Here is a 22,153-nt window from a genome sequence, read left to right on the forward strand (position 1 = left end):
TTCCCAACTCATATGGAAACGGGGTTTGTATATATATATATCCATCCATCCATCCATCCATTTTCAGCCGCTTATTCCCTTTGGGGTCACGGGGGGCGCTGGTACCTATCTCAGCTACAATCGGGCGGAAGGCGGTGTACACCCTGGACAAGTCGCCTCTCATCGCAGTATGTAGATATATATATATATATATATATATATATATATATATATATATATATATATATATATAAATACAACGCCCTTGTTGTCTTTGATGTCTACTCCTCTCGTACACAACACATCCGTCGTTTTTTTTTGCTTTTATGTTAGCTTTTACTTGTTTTTGCTATTTTAAATATTATTTTTGCACGTTTTATTTTAGTTTCCACTCCCCTTTGTCGTTGCGGCTCAGAGTAACACGTACGAGTGAAAAAGGAAACATTTCACAAAACCAGAAAAGTAACCATTATTTCCACATATTTTCTACTCAGATAATTTCAGCGGATGCAACATTAGACACATACACACTTGCACTACACACACCGTCGCGAACTAAAGTTAGATTGTGAATAAATTAGCTTGTCTCCGCTCCATCTCGAGCTCATGAATAAAAGATCTGGTCACTGAAGAGGACGGGAAAACACATTTACAAAGAGGCAAAATGGAAAACAGGGAAAATGATGAATACCTGTGCGTCTGCATGTGTGTGTGTGTGTGTGTGTGTGTGTGTGTGTGTGAGAGACGGAAAGAGAGAGAGAGAGAGCAAGAGAGAGAGAGAGAGCGAGAGAGAGAGAGAGAGAGAGTAAAAAGCTCACCCCAAAAAACTGCTAACAACATGACAGTCTTTAACAAGATTAGTGAGGGGATTAGTTAATAGCTGACATGGAGAAAGGCAATGAGAAGACAGAGTGACAATCTCCTGACTGATATAAATGGTGGGGAAAAAATGAAAACGAAATTGAGAAGTTCTCTTTAAATCCCATGTGATAAGAAAAAAGATACACATCCGTAAAGTTGACCAGACAGCGAGGCAAAATAATCTGCGGAGAGATTGAAGAGGACTTCTGATTGTACGCGTTTGTAAAGCAACACCTTGAGTGAAAATGGAAATCTTTAGTGAGGCAAATAAATCAGCAAAGTCAAGCAGCAGCCTGTGCCAGAGCTATTTGTCATGGGCTGCAGGAGTGAGCGCGAAAGCAAAGCCATGTATGGAGGAAGAACAGAGGGGGAGGCTGCAATATGAAGTAAATAAACATGGATTCCTGAGGATGATGAAGTCAGCTCTTTGGCTGCCAGCCAGATAAAATGTCCCATCAATCAAGCGGTATCTTAAAGGCTACTAATGACCAAATTATTAGATACACTTGCACACACTGATGACTTCCACGACAACAATTGTCATAGAAAATAGATTACTTTCATTGGGATAAATATCACAATACCCTTTGGTCAATACGGATGACTAATACAGTTTGATTAAAAATAATAAGCACAAAACCGTCATCACGGTAATTGACACAACTAGACTGGATTCCTGATACCACAAAACTTAACTGTTTTTGGTCATAATCATTCCTGCAAAGGTCGGGCCATAAGGCCTAAAATCTACAAACCCTGTTTCCATATGAGTTGGGAAATTGTGTTAGATGTAAATAAAAATGGAATACAATGATTCGCAAATCCTTTTCAACCCATATTCAAATGAATGCACTACAAAAACAAGATATTTGATTTTCAAACTCATAAACTTTATTTTATTTTGCAAATAATAATTAACTTAGAATTTCATGACTGCAACACGTGCCAAAGTAGTTGGGAAAGGGCATGTTCACCACTGTGTTCCATCACCTTTTCTTTTAACAACACAAAATAAACGTTTGGGAACTGAGGAAACTAATTGTTGAAGCTTTGAAAGTGGAATTCTTTCCCATTCTTGTTTTATGTAGAGCTTCAGTCGTTCAACAGTCCACGGTCTCCGCTGTGGTATTTTACGCTTCATAATGCGCCACACATTTTCGATGGGAGACAGGTCTGGATTGCAGGCGGGCCAGGAAAGTACCCGCACTCTCTTACTACGAAGCCACGCTGTTGTAACACGTGGCTTGGCATTGTCTTGCCGAAATAAGCAGGGGCGTCCATGATAACATTGCTTGGAAGACAACATATGTTGTTCCAAAACCTGTATGGACCTTTCAGCATTAATGGTGCCTTCACAGATGTGTAAGTTACCCATGCCTTGAGCACTAATACACCCCCATACCATCACAGATGCTGGCTTTTGAAATTTGCGCCTATAACAATCCGAAAGGTTATTTTCCTCTTTGTTCTGGAGGACACCACGTCCTCTGTTTCCAAATATAATTTCAAATGTGGACTCGTCAGACCACAGAACATTTTTCCACTTTGCGTCAGTCCATCTTAGATTAGCTCGGGCCCAGCGAAGCCGGCGGCGTTTCAGGGTGTTGTTGATAAATGGGTTTGGCTTTGCATAGTAGAGTTCTAACTTGCACTTACAGATGTAGCGACCAACTGTAGTTACTGACAGTGGTTTTATGAAGTGTTCCTGAGCCCATCTGGTGATATCCTTTACACACTGATGTCGGTTTTTGATTCAGTACCGCCTGAGGAGTCAAAGGTCCGTAACATCATCGCTTACATGCAGTAATTTCTACAGATTCTCTGAACCTTTTGATGATTTTACGGACCGTAGATGGTAAAATCCTTAAATTCCTTGCAATAGCTCGTTGAGAAATGTTGTTTTAAAACTGTTCGACAATTTGCTTACAAAGTGGTGACCCTCGCCCCATCCTTGTTTGTGAATTACTTAGCATTTCATGGAAGCTACTTTTATACCCAATCATGGCACCCAACTTTTGCCAATTAGCCTGCATACCTGGCCTCAAATTCTAAAGTTAATGATTATTTGCACAAAAAAAAATGTTTATCAGATTGAACATCAAATATGTTGTCTTTGTAGCATATTCAACTGAATATGGGTTGAAAATGATTCGCAAATCATTGAATTCCGTTTATATTTACATCCAACACAATTTCCCAACTCATATGGAAACGGGGTTTGTATATTGCAATATATATTGAACCCTTGTGTGATTATGACGCATATCACATATATAATAATAATGTAACAATTTCAAACGGGTTACAAAAGCTTGTAGTTTAGCTGCTGACGTATGCGGCACAATATTGCATCATTTCCAGTTGCATTATTTTCACAAAACTGTCATTAATCTCCAAGCAGGCATAAGACATTAAAACAACGTTGAGAATGTGTTCAATTAGGTATTGACGTTGAAACCAACGTTAGACATCAACCTTGTCTCAATTTACAAATACAGCTGTTTTGCAATGTTGTTTGAAAGTCAATTTGAAAGGATATGTATTTTTAATCAACGTTGCATCAATGTCTTGTGTCCGCTGGGCTAATCGATAATGTACTATTAATATCTGGTTACTTTCTGTTTTAACATGTATTTACACTTGTGTTAAAATGTCATAAACACTTATTCTTCTGTTGTTTGGATCCTTTACATTAGTTTTGGGCGATACTAGAAATGTGGGTATTGATCCGATACCAAGTAGTTACAGGGCCTGTATTAATGCAATGCTCATATCAATGCTTCAACTATTGAAAAAAAAATTGAATGATTCAATTTGTGATCAAAATTATTACCAGACAAAAAAAAGTAAGATCGCATAACATATTTAAACTATTTCCGACAAGTGGATCTAACTTTAAGTCTTTGCTGTTTGCCTTTAAAGTCTTTCTGTGTTCAGGGACTTATTTTATGAATTTTCAACCAACCACAAACTGACACACGATTTTTTGATAATGAAAGAAATATTGATCCAACCTTTACAGTATCAACCAAAAGTTGACACTATATTTGGTATCGTTATTGTTTATATTTGCATCAATTCCATTTGTCAATATCCAAGTACTTTAGTTTGTAGTTAGCATATCCTCTTATGAAGTGTGATGTAGCATGTTTAGACCTCCAGTGATAATTGTAATAAAAAGTGTAGTTTATTTGCCGCCGCAAAGGTGAAGCTTGCTGACATAAAAGTGGCTTTGCTCTTGGAGGGACGTTAGCCGCTAGTTTGTTAGCGGGAATACTACTGTGCATTGAGGATGCGTTTGTTTGGCTTGTTGCTGTCAAATTTGCGGGACACAGCTAGAATGTGCCATCAATATACATGAGCACAATATATCAATAGTATTAAAAGCGCCATCGTCAGCAAATATATATCATTTATATCCGTGGTCCCCAACCGCCAGTCCGGGGACCGGTTTGTGACGCATTTGCTCCGGGGCCTCAAATAAAAAATAATTAATTTATAAAATACTGCACAAGTTTCGCCTATCCCACTAAAAACACCAATAAGCTTGTTAATTAGATGTACATTACAACCTATTTGTTAAAGTACATGGGACAGTGCATATTAATGGACATATAAAATGTTAATGTGCCAGATTGTAGCTAAAGGCAAATATTTGCTAATTTTTTTGCTGTTTTAATCTGCCAAAAGGTCAGGGAACCCTGATTTGTATCATATATCGCCTCATAGTGCAACCCTAATTCTTACAATATGGACCTGTAAACAATGGAATATATGAAAGCAGACTCATCAGGAATTTAAAACAAAGTTCAGAAAATAGCAAGATTCAGAGAAGATTTAATATCATTATAAAGGCCTACTGAAACCCACTACTACCCACCACGCAGTCTGATAGTTTATATATTAATGATGAAATATTAACATTGGAACACATGCCAATACGGCCTTTTTAGTTTACTAAATTGCAATTTTAAATTTCCCGGGAGTTTTTTTCTTGAAAACAATGCGTAATGATCACGTGTACGCAAAACGTCACGGACTGTTAGGAAATATGAGCGCTGCACACACACACAGCTAAAAGTCGTCTGCTTTACTGGCATAGTTACACAGTATTTTGGAGATCTGTGTTGCTGAATCTTTTGCAATTTGTTCAATTAATATTGGAGAAGTCAAAGTAGAAAGATGGAGTTGGGAAGCTTTAGCCTTTAGCCACACAAACACACGGTGATTCCTTGTTTAAAATTCCCGGAGGTGAAACTTTACTATGGATCAGAGCGTGGTCAAGCGAACATGGATCCCGACCAAATGTCAACCACCAGGTGTCGGTGAGAAAATTGTGGTAAAAAGTCACTTCTTACCGGAGATCAGCTGAGCTTGCCCTGTCCATAAAGCTGCCGTCGACTTCCCTGAGACATTGGCGTCAAGACACCCGCGGACACACACCTCCGACTATCAGGTACTATTAAACTCACTAAAACACTAGCAAGACAATAGAAAGATAAGGGGTTTCCCAGAATTATCCTAGTAAATGTGTCTAAAAACATCTGAATCCATCCCAATGAAATCGCGTTTTTTTTTTGTTTTTTTTTTCTAATCCGTCGCTATCAATATCCTCAAACACGAATCTTTCATCCTGGCTCAAATTAATGTAGAAATTGTCCGAATAGCACTTTTTGTTGGAGGCTCCCATTAAAAACAATGTGAATATGTGAGGAGCCCCCACACATGTGACGTCATCGTCTGCGACTTCCGGTAGAGGCAGGGCTTTTCTCTTAACACCGAAAGTTGCAAACTTTATCGTGGATGTTCTCTACTAAATCCTTTCAGCAAAAATATGGCAATATCGCGAAATGATCAAGTATGACACATAGAATGGACCTGCTATCCCCGTTTGAACAAGAAAATCTCATTTCTGTAGGCCTTTAACTTTATGGGCCCTGCGATTAGGTAGCGACTTGTCCAGGGTGAACCCTGCCTTCCACCCGAATGCAGCTGAGATAGGTTACAGCGACCCCCCGCGACCCTGAATAGGACAAGCGGTAGAAAATGGATGGATGGATTTACTTTATGGGAAGTGAGGTATTAACCTGACTCTTGCCAGACCTTTGTAGTTCACTGAGCTCAACACAAGGGTCTGGGCTCGAAGGCATTGCAAACTCCTTCCAGATAGCAAAAAATATTGAACCAATCTGGATCGCCGGGCATAATTTCATTGATGTGACGTAGCGCCGAAACGACTGTTTGATTCAAACAACAATGGCGGTACGCAGCGAGGGGTCATGTGCTGACATTAATTCTGCTATTGCAACTGTTTTGCGACATCCATCGAATATTAATTCTTTAAAAGATGAAAAGAGAACGGTTTTGAAGGCATTTATTGGTGGCAAGGATGTTTTGGCTCTTCTTCCGACCAGGTTTGAAATTCCCAGCGTCAGTCTCATTAGCGTCACGGGTTGATTTCCACGTGAGTGGTTGGAGTAGAACCTCATTGAAGATAACGGACAAGTGGTTTACCCAATCATTTTTTTTACAAGGCCCCGCCTTCTGAAATACATCTGCTATTGAGAACTCCCAGATCTTAGTGTGGAGCTCAGCGAGCAACAAGGATCTGGCGAGAGTCAGGTTAGTGAGGTATGGCACTGGATAGACAATATTAGCTATCTTATTGACAGGTAAATGTCTGTCTTCTATTACCATGTGGTGAACATGGACAATTTTTTCTGCGGAGGTGGCTGTAGCAGGAAGTCCAGACCTTGGGTCATGTTCAAGACTCTCCCTTCCCTTTTTGAATTCAGCTCCTCACTTTTGCACAGTCAATAAAGCTGAAGCATGGTCAAAACTACAATTGTAATAATGTATTGGAAGACAGTCAAAGCACTATAGTCTTAGACAAAATCCCTGTACATAGACAATGTTGCAAATATGTGCATTTTAAAGGGGACATATATTGAATCTTGTTAATTCTGACTTAAAAAGGTTACAATAATAGATGCTTATGTTAAAGGCCTCCTGAAATGAGATTTTCTTATTCAAACGGGGATAGCAGGTCCATTCTATGTGTCATACTTCATCATTTCGCGATATTGCCGTATTTTTGCTGAAAGGATTTAGTAGAGAACATCCACGATAAAGTTAGCAACTTTTGCTTGCTAACAGAAAAGCCATGCCTCTACCGGAAATCGCAGACAATGACGTCACATATTGATGGCTCCTCACATCTTCACATCGTTTTTAATGGGAGCCTCCAACAAAAACAGCTATTCGGACCGAGAAAACGACAACTTCCCCATTAATTTGAGTAAGGATGAAAGATTCGTGTTTGAGGATATTGATAGCGACGGACTACAAAAAAAAAAAAAAAAAAAAAACGCGATTGCATTGGGACGGATTCAGATGTTTTTAGACACATTTGCTAGGATAATTCTGGGAAATCCCTTATCTTTCTATTGTGTTGCTAGTGTTTTAGTCAGTTTAATAGTACCTGATAGCCGGAGGTGTGTCTCCACGGGTGTGTTGACGCGCAGTGTCTCAGGGGAGTCGACGGCAGCTATGGACGGCACAAGCTCAGCTTTTCTCCGGTAAGAACTGACTTTTTAACCACAATTTTCTCACCGAAACCTGCTGGTTGACATTCGGTCGGGATTCATGTTCGATTGACCGCGCTGTGATCCATAGTAAAGTTTCACCTCCGGGAATTTTAAACATGGAATCACCGTGTGTTTGTGTAGCTAAAGGCTAAAGCTTCCCAACTCCATCTTTCTACTTTGACCTCTCCAATATTAATTGAACAAATTGCAAAAGATTTAGCAACACAGATCTCCAAAATGTTGTGTAATTATGCGGTTAAAGCAGACGACTTTTAGCTGTGTGTATGTGCAGTGCTCATATTTCCTAAAAACCCGTGACGTCTTGCATACAAGTCATCATTACACGACGTTTTCAAGACAAAACTCCCGGGAAATTTAAAATTGCCATTTAGTAAACTAAAAAGGCCGTAAAAGATGGTTATAAAGTGAAAAACTGTTAATTCAATTTTACAATGACTTAACAGTAAAGCACATCTAATTTATATTATCATCATAGATCCCTTTGAATATATATTTTGTTAGGCTTCTGCTAAAAGGAGATCAGAACAAGTTGGAGTACTGTCCAACCAACGATATGGTTGCAGACATACTAACTAAATCTGTTATACAAAACTGATTTGATGTTTATGTATGATATATTTGTTTGTTTTGCATACTATTTGTACAATATACATGTTTATGAAATAGATTATTTTCGAATGTGAGAAAGCCGGGGTGTTGAGATTTGTGCTCTCATTCCATTTGTTTGTGACATCATCACTCTGAGTACAATGGAATGAACCCCTCATTATACAAATGTGTAAATTTACAAACTACAGACCGAATACAAATTTGCTTTGTTGTATGAACCTTGTACCAGGATACAAACTGATACACAGCACGTTAATTGTGGGCAGGTTGAGCGATGTCTGTCAGCTAATTGTTACTTTTTTGCTTTTCAAGTGTTTTTAGGCTTTTTACAGAATTTTTATAACTTTGCTAGCTCAATATGTGTCCAAAGAAAGCAATGGACAAGTGATGTTTTTTTTACATTCAGGAAGTATCCACAGCGTTGTTGACAGTGCCTTCCCTCTCCTCCTCTTCCTACCGACAAATTTTTTTAAAATTTTTGAATTTCATTCAAAAATGTTTTGCTCAGGTTGTACCTGATAATCGATGTTATTGCATTTGCTAATTCATTGGTTCATTGATTCATGTACCAATTCCTCCAGAAAAAATTACGCAACTCATTTAGGATTTTTCATGCTGCTTTTTTTTTTCACACACTGATATTTGTCAAACTCTCTATGAAGCACATCACTTGCATTCATTGTTTTGGAACTATGTTCAACTGTATCGACCCTTTTCCAATAAAATTCTACTCAATTCTTTTGAAGCCTTAACCAATGTTACTGTGATGACTGCAATTTCTGATGAAATGTTTGTCTACTGTGATATTTTCACTTGTAGAATAGAAGTTAAATAAATCTGTATTTTTCAAATTGTTTATTTTAACATTTTTTAAGTGAATTCTGCAAAATGTACACATTTCCATAGCAGATACCAGAGGTGAGCTGGCACGATTAAGCAATCCTTCATAAACTTGGTTAGATAGCGCATGTCAGGTTCTGTTTGTCAGCATGCCATTATTAAAATGTTTGCAGAAACATTTATCATGACTTTCTTTAGAGTGTGTAATGTTTGACGTTATAAGTCTCGCTAATCAGACAATGAAATGCAGAGAAAGCCAATCAATGAGCTTGTGGGCTGTCTGAGCGCCTGTTATTTATCTCTTTATTTATTTGTGGATATTAAAGAGTGCAAGGGACGAAAATGTCCTTTTAAAAAAGTGCATGTGACATGTCTCCCCTGACCCTCCAAATTACATCTATGAGTCAGTGCCTCACCAGCCATGAACCTCACAACACGTCACTGGCATACACTCATCAGCAGACCTCACCCCAGCACCATTAATGACTTGAAAACAATTAGTCGCATCCTGCCTACACTCTCATTATCACATTAACCTCTTGTGTGCTGCCCTTGCACATGAATTTGAAGACATTTTCTTACAGTGTGCAACCAATTGTGTGTCTTTTTTGTTGTTGTATGACACTCAAACACTTCCCCGCACAATTCAAAGCCAGCCTGTCCCAAAGTCCACACACTTAGTTGAAAGGGCAAAAGCTGCAGGTAGCGGACACATTTGGGGTGGCAAATGTATAATCTTCAGTCAGAATGGTTAGTTCAGTTCAGTTTCAGTTTATTTGGAACACGCATACGATACAATGTAATGCATCACATATTGCCAGTTGTTTCATAAGAGCACGTCCGAAAAGGAGTAGGAAAAAGCAGAGCTTATTTAATCCTACCCCTTTTTATACAATAGCAATTTTATCCAATGTACTTGTTTTCTGTAACAGAACTGTGAACAAATAAATAATAAATAAATAATATACAATAGTAAGTAAACAAATATTAAATTCATAAATAACCTTTGTCTCAATATAAAAATACAAAAAAATGTAATTAAATAAAAGGTTCAAGATATTCATCATAATTCCTGTTCTGTGTACTTTGTGAACACATGTAGTTTGAACAGTCTCTTAAACTAAATCATATTGGTGCTGTGTTCGATTTCTTTGGTTAATCCGTTTCATAATTTAATTCCACATACTGATATACTAAAGGTTTCAAGTGTTGTACGAAGATACAAATGTTTTAAATTAGATTTTCCTCTAAGGTTATATTTCTCCTCTTTTGTTGAGAAGAACTGTTGTACATTCTTGGGTAACAGGTTATAGTTTGCTTTGTACACCATTTTAGCTGTTTGCAAATCCACCAAATCGTTGAATTTCAATAACTGGGATTTATTAAATAAAGGGTTTGTATGTTCAAACAACAAGTGTTCACAAAGTACAGAGATCAATATTTATTATGAACATTTGAACCCTTTTTTTTTAGATAAATATTTGTTTACTTGCTATGGTATATTATTTATTTATTATATATTTATGCATTGGGCCGGATAAAACCTGTTCGCGGGCTTAATTTGGCCCTCGGGCCGTCCATTTGACACCCCTGGTCTAAACCAATACAAGTACTATTTTTAAGCAGCATCATTTTGCAATGCAATGAAGAAAGGCACAATAGCAAAAACAATTGTACACGATCATTCAATGATACAAACATGCTTTGAGTCTAGTGCTAAAAATGCCAGGAGTTAATGAATAATCAGTAATATTTCAGTGTGCAGCTTTTCACAAAATCATCACAAAATGCTTTTTTGTTTTTTTGAGCAAGTTAGTTGTGTTTTATCGTTTGCTGTTATTGTTATTTTAACTGTCTTTTTTTTTTAACATAAAAACATCAACATGTTTTATTTTGCACTTTTCCTGTCCTTACTTTTGAATGGACATGAGTTTAATAGTTAATAAAAAAAATTAAAAGCCTAAAGAGCAGCACCGTTACAGTATAAATATCTATGATAGAATTAGTCATCTTTCAAGCTAAAATTAAAAGTTGATGGCTGAATTAGACTGAATATATGTACGCTGTGTAATTCGACAAATTGACTAATCATTAAGATAGTCTATGACTAGTCCACTTTTAAAATACTGCAAATGAAAACTTCTGTAATCGCGCTACACTGCAGGATCAAAAGCAAATTGAAAAAAAAAAGTTATTGGATCATTTGTGTGGGGCGGTTTGGACGTTGCCGCGTGTTTGCCTCTGTCAGACACTTAGCAAGTGAAGTGTTAAGCCGCAGAGAATGAGAGTTAAATCATCTAAATCTGTTTTATACACAGAGAACAGCGGGTGGCTTTGAATGCATTAGGAGATCCCGAAAGAATCAACACAAAAAGACTACACCTCGAGACAAGTTTATAGTCTCAATGGCGTTTGCAGAGACCCGTCTGCTTCAGTGTATAATAGTTGGCCTCAAGGGAGAACATAAAGAAAATATTAGCTCATGATGGCCCACCTTATGGCCATTATTGCTTTTATCACTGACACAATGATAATCTAAGAGCAATGTGGTGCACTGAAATATATAACATGTTAAGGATAATCCGGGTTTTGCAGTAAAAACTCCTTTCAGTTGATTGCTGGATCACAAGGCAGAGCTGCTTGTTAAGAGTGGCCCATCGTTAGTTAAGCTCTTAAAGGGGGACATTATCACAATTTCAGAAGGGTTAAAACCAATAAAAATCAGTTCCCAGTGGCTTATTTTATTTTTCTAAGTTTTTTTCAAAATTTTACCCATCATGGAATATCCCGAAAAAAGACTTTAAAGTGCCTGATTTTCGCTATCTGTAAATCCACCAGTCCATTTTCCTGTGACGTCACATAGTGATGCCAATACAAACAAACATGGCAGATAGAACAGCAAGATATAGCGACATTAGCTCGGATTTAGACTCGGATTTCAGCGGTTTAAGCGATTCAACAGATTACGCATGTATTGAAACAGATGGTTGGAGTGTGGAGGCAGATAGCGAAAACGAAATTGAAGAAGAAACTGAAGCTATTGAGCGAATAGCTATTGAAGCTATTCGGCGATCGCTTTCTAACCAACGATTGCATCTTTTGACCACTGGAGCAACTTAAATCCGTCGATTGGTAAGTGTTTGTTTGGCATTAAATGTGGGTGGAGGGAAAGGCTGGATGCAAATATAGCTACAAATGTGCATACAGCTAGCCTAAATAGCATGTTAGCATTGATTAGCTGGCAGTCATGCCGTGACCAAATATGTCTGATTAGCACATAACTCAATAACATCAACAAAACTCACCTTTGTGATTTCGTTGACTTTATCGTTGGAAATGCATCTGCTTTGAGTGTCGCAGGACATCCACACATCTCTGTGCCATCTGTCGTAGCATCACTATCGTCGGTATCGTCGGTAAAATGTGCAGAACAAACGAGGGACTTTCGCATCTTTTGACCACTGGTGTACTTGAATCTGTTGATTGGTATGTGTTTGTTTGGCATTAAATGTGGGTGGAGGGAAAGGCTGGATGCAAATATAGCTACAAATGAGGCATATTGATGCAATATGTACATACAGCTAGCCTAAATAGCATGTTAGCATCGATTAGCATGCCGTACTAATCGATGCACACTCCACGTAAGTCAACTTGAATCCGTCCCTGATCGTGTTGTTACACCCTCCGACAACACACACCGAAGAGGCATGTCTCCAAGGTACAGAAAACAGTCGAAAAAACGGAAAATACCTGAGCTGATTTGACTTGGTGTGTGTAATGTGTTTGAGAAAATGGCGGATTGCTTCCTGTTGTAACGTCACGGGTGAAAGGTCATCGCTCCAACAGCAAACAATTGAAAGGCGTTTAAATGGTCAAATTCACCATTTTAGAGTTCGAAAATCGGTTAAAAAAACATATGGTCTTTTTTCTGCAACATCAAGGTATATATTGACACTTACATAGGTCTGGTGACAATGTTGCCCTTTAAAATCAGTCCATTCAACAAAATAAGATGATTTCCGGCTGATTGTGTGCAAAGTTCAGTCATATCTCCTATAAAAAAAAGTCTTGAGAAAATGGCAAAATGGCAGTGAACTGATTTATTTGACTTTCTTTCCTAATTTAGCAACTTCTGCTTTACATTTTAAATTTGGCCAAAGCAAATGTTTCAAGGTTAGATAAACACACCATTCTGTTGCCCAATGGAATTTTAACCTGTTGTCTCATAAAAGTGACTGATCACTCTAAATCACAGGTGTGAAACTCAAGGCCTGGAAGCCGAATGTGGCCCGTCGCTTCATTTTATTTTGCCCTCGAAAGCCTGGAAATAATATGTATCAATTAAGTACTGTAACTTTTCTTACTAAATGTATTATTTTTTCTATTTTGGGAGAAAAAAAAAGATGTACTCCATGTAATTGCAAATGATGTTAACTTAAATATTGTTTAATTATGCAAAAATATATAATGAAACATTCAAACCATTTTTTAAGTTTAAATAAATACTAATAATATTGATTTCAAAGCAAGTTATCGGGCAATGTAAAAGTAGCAATATATTTGATGAGGCTCTGTCAGAGGTGACTGTTATATTCCTCTGCGCAGGAGCACTTTCAGTAAGTGGGCCCGGTCAGTAAGGAGTGCAAATGTGTGGAAGTCAGTACCTGAGGAGGTTAAACTGGTCACAACTTACAGGGCCTTCAAAAAAAAAAAAAAATGTGGCTTATCAACGCCTAATGCTGCCAGCACTAAAATATGAGGCAGTTTTGATGCTAAGATAAATGTCATGTTATATATTTTTTTTATCGTATTGTATATTTTTTGTGTGCTTTTTTTCTTTTTTCTCTCTCTTTATTTTCTTTTTCTATTAAATTGAAATTTTATTGCCTTTTTTTTCATCATAGCCAGGGTACTACGGATGAAAACAAGCCTTCTGGCAAATTCTGGCTTTTTTAACCACGTGTAGTCATGTGTTTTATGAACTTGCATTGTCTACTTTGAAATAAACTCATCTAACATAATGGTAAAATTGTGAAATTTACTGTGGTTTTTACAGCATTTTTCTCCAAATGAAAAAAATTTTACTTTTTTTTATTTACTGTAATGAACTGCGGTGACGGCGGGGCGCAGTTGGGAGAGTGGCTGTGCCAGCAACGTGAGGGTTCCTGGTTTAATCCCCACCTTCTACCAACCTACGTTGTGTCCTTGGGCAAGACACTTCACCCTTGCTCCTGATGGGTTCTGGTTAGGGCCTTGCATGGCAGCTCCCACCATCAGTGTGTGAATGTGGAAATAGTGTCAAAGCGCTTTGAGTACCTTGAAGGTAGAAAAGCGCTATACAAGTATCATCCATTTACCATTTACTCTTACGACTTCTAGAATGTAATGACGCAATAATGCACGTGCAATAACTATTGGTGTTGTCAGCCACTGATAGAGATTTTGCTAATTAGCGTTGCTGTCATTGAATGAATATTCTATCATAACAACATGACGGCAAATTGTTTGTTGGTCCTTCTTGGACTGCTTTTGTTTGTGTGCACGCGCTCCCTGCGCAAACACCAATCATTTTATTCGGGCCGGTAATTTTTTTATCATTCAAACTTAGTAATTGTGAAAAATACAGACAATTGTAAAACAAATGTGTGCTGTTAAACCACTCATGGTAACATATGCTAACCAATAGTGATTTTGTTATACGTTTGCTCTGAAAAATGTTCCTGTGAGGAAGTTACAAACAGTACAGAGAAAATGCAGTTTATTGATAATGCAGGTGATTATTGCAGGGGCGGTATAGCTCGTTGGTAGAGCGGCCGTGCCAGCAACTTGAATGTTGCAGGTTCGATCCTCACTTCAGCCATCCTAGTCACTGTCGTTGTGTCCTTGGGCAAGACACTTTACCCACCTGCTCCCAGTGCCACCCACACTGGTTTGAATGTAAAAATTAGATATTGGGTTTCACTATGTAAAGCGCTTTGAGTCATTAGAGAAAAAGCGCTATATAAATATAATTCACTTCACTTCACATTATTGTTCATTTAGGGCAGGGGTCTCAAACTCAATTTACCTGGGGGCCACTAGAGGCAAAGTTTGAGTGAGGCTGGGCCGCGAGAAAAGATTTCTTTAAAAAAAAATGTGCATACTCCTCAGCATGTCTAGTTTTATAATGACGTTTCAAATTGTATTCCTTCTGCACCGCAACTTTTTCTGTGCAAATAAGACATGTCGGTGTGCCCCTGTGCTCCACAAAGAAATATTACATCTCCCACTTTTCCTGGAATGGCTTTGCTCATCACTAACCTTTCTCTTCACTGCAGGGTTTAAAAAAAAGACATGTTTGGGGTTGTGGAATATATTTGTGTTTAGCCGACGCACGGAGAATAATGTTATTTCTGCAATGTGTGTCGTTCCGCTTTCCCTCCCGACAGCAACGCAAAAGTACCGGGATAGCGAGCGCAAAAAAGTGACGGCTCCCTGAGTGTTATCCGGCATCATGTAGAAAAATATGTAGTGTTCATCGTGTGAGGCAATGCAAATTAAACAATACAAAAATCAAATAGCAGTTTGAATTGGTCCAAGTTATCGGGGACTGTTATTACTGACGGACAGGTGTCGCGGTGTGACTGCAGTCAGACACGTAAGAAAACCCTCGTCTCCATGGAAACCTCGTTTTCACTTATTTTACGCTTTTCCACTAACGCAGTGGTAGGCAACCCAGAACATTGAAAGAGACATTTTGGACCCAAATAACAACCCTGTCAAGCGCCATTCTTTTGATTGATTGATTGATACTTTTATTAGTAGATTGCACAGTTCAGTACATATTCCGTACAATTGACCACTAAATGGTAACACCCGAATACGTTTTTTAACTTGTTTAAGTCGGGGTCCACGTTAATCAATTCATGGTAGAAATATATACTATCAACATAATACAGTCATCACACAAGTTAATCATCATAGTATATACATTGAATTATTAACATTATTTACAATCCGGGGGGTGGGATGAGGAGCTTTGGTTGATATCAGTACTTCAGTCATCAACAATTGCATCACCAGAGAAATGTGGACATTGAAACAGTGTAGGTCTTATTTAGTAGGATATGTACAGCCAGCAGAGAACATAGTGAGTTCAGATAGCCTAAGAACAAGTATATACATTAGAAGTACATTTGAGTTGTTTATAATCCGGGGAGATGGGATGTGAATGGAGGAGGGTATTAGTAAAGTGTTGAAATTGCCTGGAGGTGTTGTTTTAGAGTGGTTTTGAAGGAGGATAGAGATGCACTTACTTTTATACCTGTTGGGAGTGCATTCCACATTGATGTGGCATAGAAAGAGAATGAGTTAAGACCTTTGTTGGATCGAAATCTGGGTTTAACATGGTTTGTGGAGCTCCCCTTGGTGTTATGGTTATGGCAGTCATTTACGTTAAGGAAGTAGTTTGACATGTAATTCGGTATCACGGAGGTGTAGCGGATTTTATAGACTAGGCTCAGTGCAAGTTGTTTTACTCTGTCCTCCACCCTGAGTCAGCCCACTTTGGAGAAGTGGGTTGGATTGAGGTGTGATCTGGGGTGGAGGTCTAAAAGTAACCGGACTAGCTTATTCTGGGATGTTTGGAGTCTAGATTTGAGGGTTTTGGAGGTGCTGGGGTACCAGGAGGTGCAAGCGTAATCAAAGATGGGTTGAATGAGAGTTCCCGCTAGAATCCTCAAGGTGCTTTTGTTGACCAGAGAGGAGATTCTGTAGAGGAATCTCGTTCTTTGGTTGACCTTTTTGATCACCTTGGTTGCCATTTTATCACAGGAAAGATTAGCCACTAGGATGGAACCTAGGTAGGTGATCTCATCCTTCCTGGTGATAACAATGTCACCCACTTTTATAGTGAAGTCACTGACCTTCTTAAGTTTGATATGGGACCCAAATAGGATGGATTCCGTTTTACTTAAGTGTATGGATAGCTTGTTGTCAGCGAGCCAGGTGCAAATATTGAGGAGTTCAGCACTGAGGATTTATTCCACCTGTGACTTGTCCTTGCCGGATACCAGCAGGGCCGAGTCATCCGCAAACAGGAACAATTCACAGTTGCATGCTGATGGCATGTCATTTACGTATATTGGGAACAGTAAAGGTCCTAGTATACTGCCTTGGGGGACTCCACAGCTTACTGAGAGGGGAGGGGACATGGTGCCGTTCACCTCTACCACCTGTTTCCTCCCCTCCAAGTAAGATTGCATCCAGCTCGATGAGGTTTCGTCGAATCCGATTGCTCGGAGCTTATCCAACAGTATAGCATGGTTAACGGTGTCAAAGGCCTTCTGAATGTCCAGCATGACCATGCCACAGTATTTGCCCGCGTCCACCTCATGTTTGATGTGGTCGGTCAGATAGAGAAGGCATGTGTCAGTGGAGTGGTTAGTTCTGAAGCCGGATTGGAATTTGTACATTAGTTTATTAGTAGCAAGGTAACTATCAACCTGTTCATAAACTATTTTCTCCATCACTTTCGAAATGGAACTGTGAATAGAAACAGGTCGGTAGTTACCAGGTTCTAAATTGCTTCCTTTTTTATAAAGGGGGGTTACTCTTGCTATCTTGAAATCCTTGGGTACTTGGCCTTGTTTGATTGAGAGGTTTATTATATGAGTGATTATTGGGGCAATGGTGGTGGCAGAGTCCATGAGGAATCTGGAGGGGATATTGTCAAGGCCGGTGGCCTTGTTTGGGTGGAGCGCGCTCAATTTATTAAGCACCTCGTTAGCTGAGACCATCTCTAATTTGAAATTGTTGTTGACTACTCCTAGCTTTCTGTAGAAGGCTTTAATGTGTTCTACACCAAAGCGACCAGCATGTTGGGATAGCTTGTTTACGAGAGTTGTGGCTATGTTGGTGAAAAAAGTGTTAAGTGTGCTTGCTACCTCTATTTTGTCTGTAATGAAGGCGTCACCCTCCTTGATGTTGATGTTGGTGAGTCAGGTTTTAAGTTTCTGGCTGCATCCAGGAAGCTGGTTGTTGAGAATTTTCCAGAGCTCACGTGGCTTATTTGTGTTTTCCTCTATTTTGTCATTGATATAATTTTTTTTAAAGGATTTAGTCAGGTTGTTTGTCTTATTTCTTAATTAATTGCATTGCTTTTTGAGCGTTGAAAGGAGTGATTTGAGGTTATTATAATTGGGTTGTTTATTTACTTCGGTTTTATACTTTTGGTATTCGAAATATTTTCTGTCCCTGTCTTTTATGGCAGCTAATAGGTCTGGATTGATCCATGGTTCAGAGCGGGCTTTGATCCTGACTGTTCTCATGGGAGCCATATCATTTAGTATAGCTAGGAACGCTGTTTTGAAGCGATCCCAAGCATCTTCAACCAGGTTGCTCGTGAGCACAGGGGACCAGTCCCACTTACCTAATTTGAGGTTGAAATTATCACTGTTGTATTTTTTAAGGGATCTGGATTGAGCTGTTATGTGGCCATTGGCTTTAGGTTTACTTATTTTGCGCGTGCAGAAGGTTATATAGTGGTCGCTAAGACCACAGATCATGACCCCACTATTTTTAAAATATAAAACTTGCGGTCCGAACTAACATTAAAATTTCTTATGAAGGTGGGGGCTGCAAAATATTGTCTCGCGGGCCGCAATTGGCCCGAGAGCCACGTGTCTGAGACCCCTGATTTAGGGAGTTGCTCCACACTGCACAAGGAGACACATAATTAGCTGCCGACCACTTATCAGCTGGGGCACCAAAAATGAATAGCGTCAGTCAGAAAGGATTGGCGGCCTATTGATAGACACTTCCTTGACCCCCAAAAACTATTTAATTTAGCGCGAATAACATATTGCCAGCAGGTAGGGTACGAAAAACAAATAACATGTCACAATATCATTTTGTTATTTTCATGATAAAAAAAAGTGTAGTTTTAGTGGAGTCGTCCCCGACAGACTCTTTGCATAAGACAGTTCCAAATCGATCCCAGCACATTGTTTCATAAGAATAGAACTTGTGTTCACTAGTATCCGACAGTGAAAAATTGCATTTATTTCAATTTACAGTAAAAGAAAAAAAAAAACTAATGTAAACTTTACAGGGAAATTCTGGCATCTGAGCTGCCTTTTTTTTTTTACCATAAAAACAGCAGCACTGTTTCTCCATCTACAGTAATATACACTACATTTCGAGGTGAAATTATTGCAACTTACCATATATTTGTTACATTTTAGTAAAAAACTAAATCTACTAATAAAATGCATTAAAAAATGGTGTATAAATAGTATTCAGCATGGCAGCTCCCTCCATCAGTGTGTGAATGTGTGTCTAAATGTGGAAATAGTGTCAAAGCGCTTTGAGTACCTTGAAGGTAGAAAAGCGCTATACAAGTACAACCCATTTATCATTTATTTATTTATCTCTGCTCTAAATCTACAGTATGTTGCTGGTTCATATTAGATACATTTAGACCCAAAATGATGTATCTCACTCTAAATTAAATTACATTTTTTTAGAAATTCGGTGGAGCATTGATTAGCGCTAGTGCCTCAGACTGAGAAGGTCCTGTGTTCAATTCCCAGGCCAATCCCAGCACATTGTTTCATAGGAATAGAACTTGTGTTCACAAGTATCCGACAGTGAAAAATTGCAGTTTTTTCATTTACAGGAAAAAAAAAAAAACTAATGTACATTTTACACTGAAATTCTGGCGACTGAGCTGCCTTTTTTAACCATAAAAACAGCAGCAGTTTTTCCATCCACATTAATACAAACTACATTTTGAGGTGAATGTAATGCAACTTACCATATTCTCACTGTGAGAAGTTCTATTTTTATTTATTTTTTTGCCATACCTCAGTTAGACAACAAGAGTGTGCCCTTTGTTTACTTCACTAGCACAACGCACTACGCAAAGATAATAGAATACATCTGCTGTCAAAATTAGATGTAGGAACTCCACTTGTCAATGATTTATGACACTCGTCTGTCAAACTTTTTGATAGGCAGGCGAGACTTCTGGTCAAAGGTCATGCCAGGGAAAGTCAGCCATCATGCATCTGTATATTTATTTTTAGAAAACTGTTTTTGATCTATTGGGAAAGTGGCCGTGCGCAACCCGAGCGTCCCTGGTTCAATCCCCACCTAGTACCAACCTCGTCACGTCCGTTGTGTCCTGAGCAAGACACTTCACCCTTGCTCCTGATGGGTGCTGGTTGGCGCCTTGCATGGCAGCTCCCTCCATCAGTGTGTGAATGTGTGTGTGAATGGGTAAATGTGGAAGTAGTGTCAAAGCGCTTTGAGTACCTTGAAGGTAGAAAAGCGCTATACAAGTACATCCCATTTATTTATTTATCTAGCTGGTTATTTTCGTCATTACTCTTACCTTGTATGGTTCTCCAAAAAGGTTGAATCCAGTTGAGAACAAATCTTCATCCTGCTGGACCTCCTGGTTCCTCCGCTCCCATTCTCTCCTTTTCAGGATACTGCGCTCCGACTCCAATTGACTGAAACAAAACAAAGAGCTCGTTAGTGTTGCCCGCTGAGGACAATAGACGGGTAAGAACCACTGTCTTTTTACTTGTATGTCTGACATGCACATGATAACATGATCGTCTCATGTGGAATCAACCAAGGCGGCATTGTTTTGAGGGCGCCGCAAAGATGAGGGGAAAAGAAGATGTGTTTTGTGGTCAAAAAGTTTACATACACTTGTAAAGAACATAATGTCATGGCTGTCTTGAGTTTCCAATAATTTCTACAACTCTTATTTTTTGTGATACAGTTGATTGGAGCACATACTTGTTGGTCACAAAAAACATTCATGAAGTTTGGTTCTTTATGAATTTATTATGGGTCTACTGAAAATGTGACCAAATCTGCTGGCTCAAATGTATACATACAGCAATGTTAATATTTGGTTACATGTTCCTTGGTGCTTTTGGTAGCCACCCACAATCTTCTGGGTGAATTTTTGACCACTCCTCTTGACAAAATTGGTGCAGTTAAACTATATTTGTTGGTTTTCTAACATGGACTTGTTTCTTCAGCATTGTCCACACGTTTAAGTCAAGACTCAGGGAAGGCCATTCTAAAACCTTAATTCTAGCCTGATTTAGCCATTCCTTTACCACTTCTGACGTGTGTTTGGGGTCATTGTCCTGTTGGAACACTCAACTGGGCCTAAAACCCAACCTCCGGGCTGATGATTTCAGGTTGTCCTGAAAAATTTGGAGGTAATCCTCCCTTTTCATTGTCCTATTGACTCTCTGTAAAGCACCAGTTTGATTGGCAGCAAAACATCCATCCATCCATTTTCTACCGCTTATTCCCTTTTAGGGCACGCGGGGGGCGCTGGCGCCTATCTCAGCTACAATCGGGCGGAAGGCAGGGTACTCCCTTCGATGTAATGGGCCAACACAGATAGACAGACAACATTCACACTCACATTCACACACTAGGGACCATTTAGTGTTGCCAATCAACCTATCCCCAGGTGCATGTTTTTGGAGGTGGGAGGAAGCCGGAGTACCCGGAGGGAACCCACACATTCACGGGGAGAACATGCAAACTCCACACAGAAATATTACGAGCCTGGATTTGAACCCAGGACTGCAGGAACTTCGTATTGTGAGGCAGATGCACTAACCCCTCTGCCACCGTGAAGCCCGGCAGCAAAACAGGCCCAGAGCATAATACTACCACCATCATGTTTGCCGGTAGGGAGGTGTTCCTGGGATTAAAGGCCTCACCTTTTCTCCTCCAAACATATTGCTGAGTATTGTGGCCAAACTGCTCAATTTGTGCTTCATCTGACATTACCTGGACAAAGGTAAGACTTTCTGAATGTTCTGTGGTCAGCTTGTGGATGGCTACCAAAAGCGCCTTATTGCAGTAAAACTGGCGTAGCGACATGTAACCAAATATTAACATTGCTGTATGTATACTTTTGACCCAGCAGATTAGGTCACATTTTCAGTAGACCCATATTAAATCCATAAAAGAACCAAACTTCATGAATGTTTCTTGGGACAAACAAGTATGTGCTCCAATCCATCTATAACAAAAGAATAAGAGTTATAGAAATTATTGGAAACTCAAGACAGCCATGACATTATGTTCTTTACAAGTGTATGTAAACTTTTGACCGCGAGTGTATGTCCGTGCTTAGTGCTCATTTGCTCAGAATATGTGTGTTCAATGGCACCCAATATAGTATGCATGACACCCCACACTCATATAGCACGTGTCAGTCGACTTAGGCTTCA

At 39.1% G+C, this 22,153-nt stretch overlaps 1 protein-coding gene across 2 annotated transcripts in view; it reads right to left on the reverse strand.

Moving 5' to 3' along the window:
- Positions 1 to 22,153, reverse strand: part of aff2 (AF4/FMR2 family, member 2) — a 399,395-nt gene that overhangs the window by 253,968 nt on the left and 123,274 nt on the right. For both annotated transcript variants that reach the window (XM_061901648.1, XM_061901649.1), the window contains one exon: positions 20,272 to 20,392. In XM_061901648.1, coding sequence (XP_061757632.1) covers positions 20,272 to 20,392 — 121 coding nt within the window. The remainder of the gene's footprint in view (positions 1 to 20,271; positions 20,393 to 22,153) is intronic.

This window comes from Nerophis ophidion, linkage group LG05 (assembly GCF_033978795.1).
Source record: "Nerophis ophidion isolate RoL-2023_Sa linkage group LG05, RoL_Noph_v1.0, whole genome shotgun sequence".
NCBI lineage: Eukaryota > Metazoa > Chordata > Actinopteri > Syngnathiformes > Syngnathidae > Nerophis > Nerophis ophidion.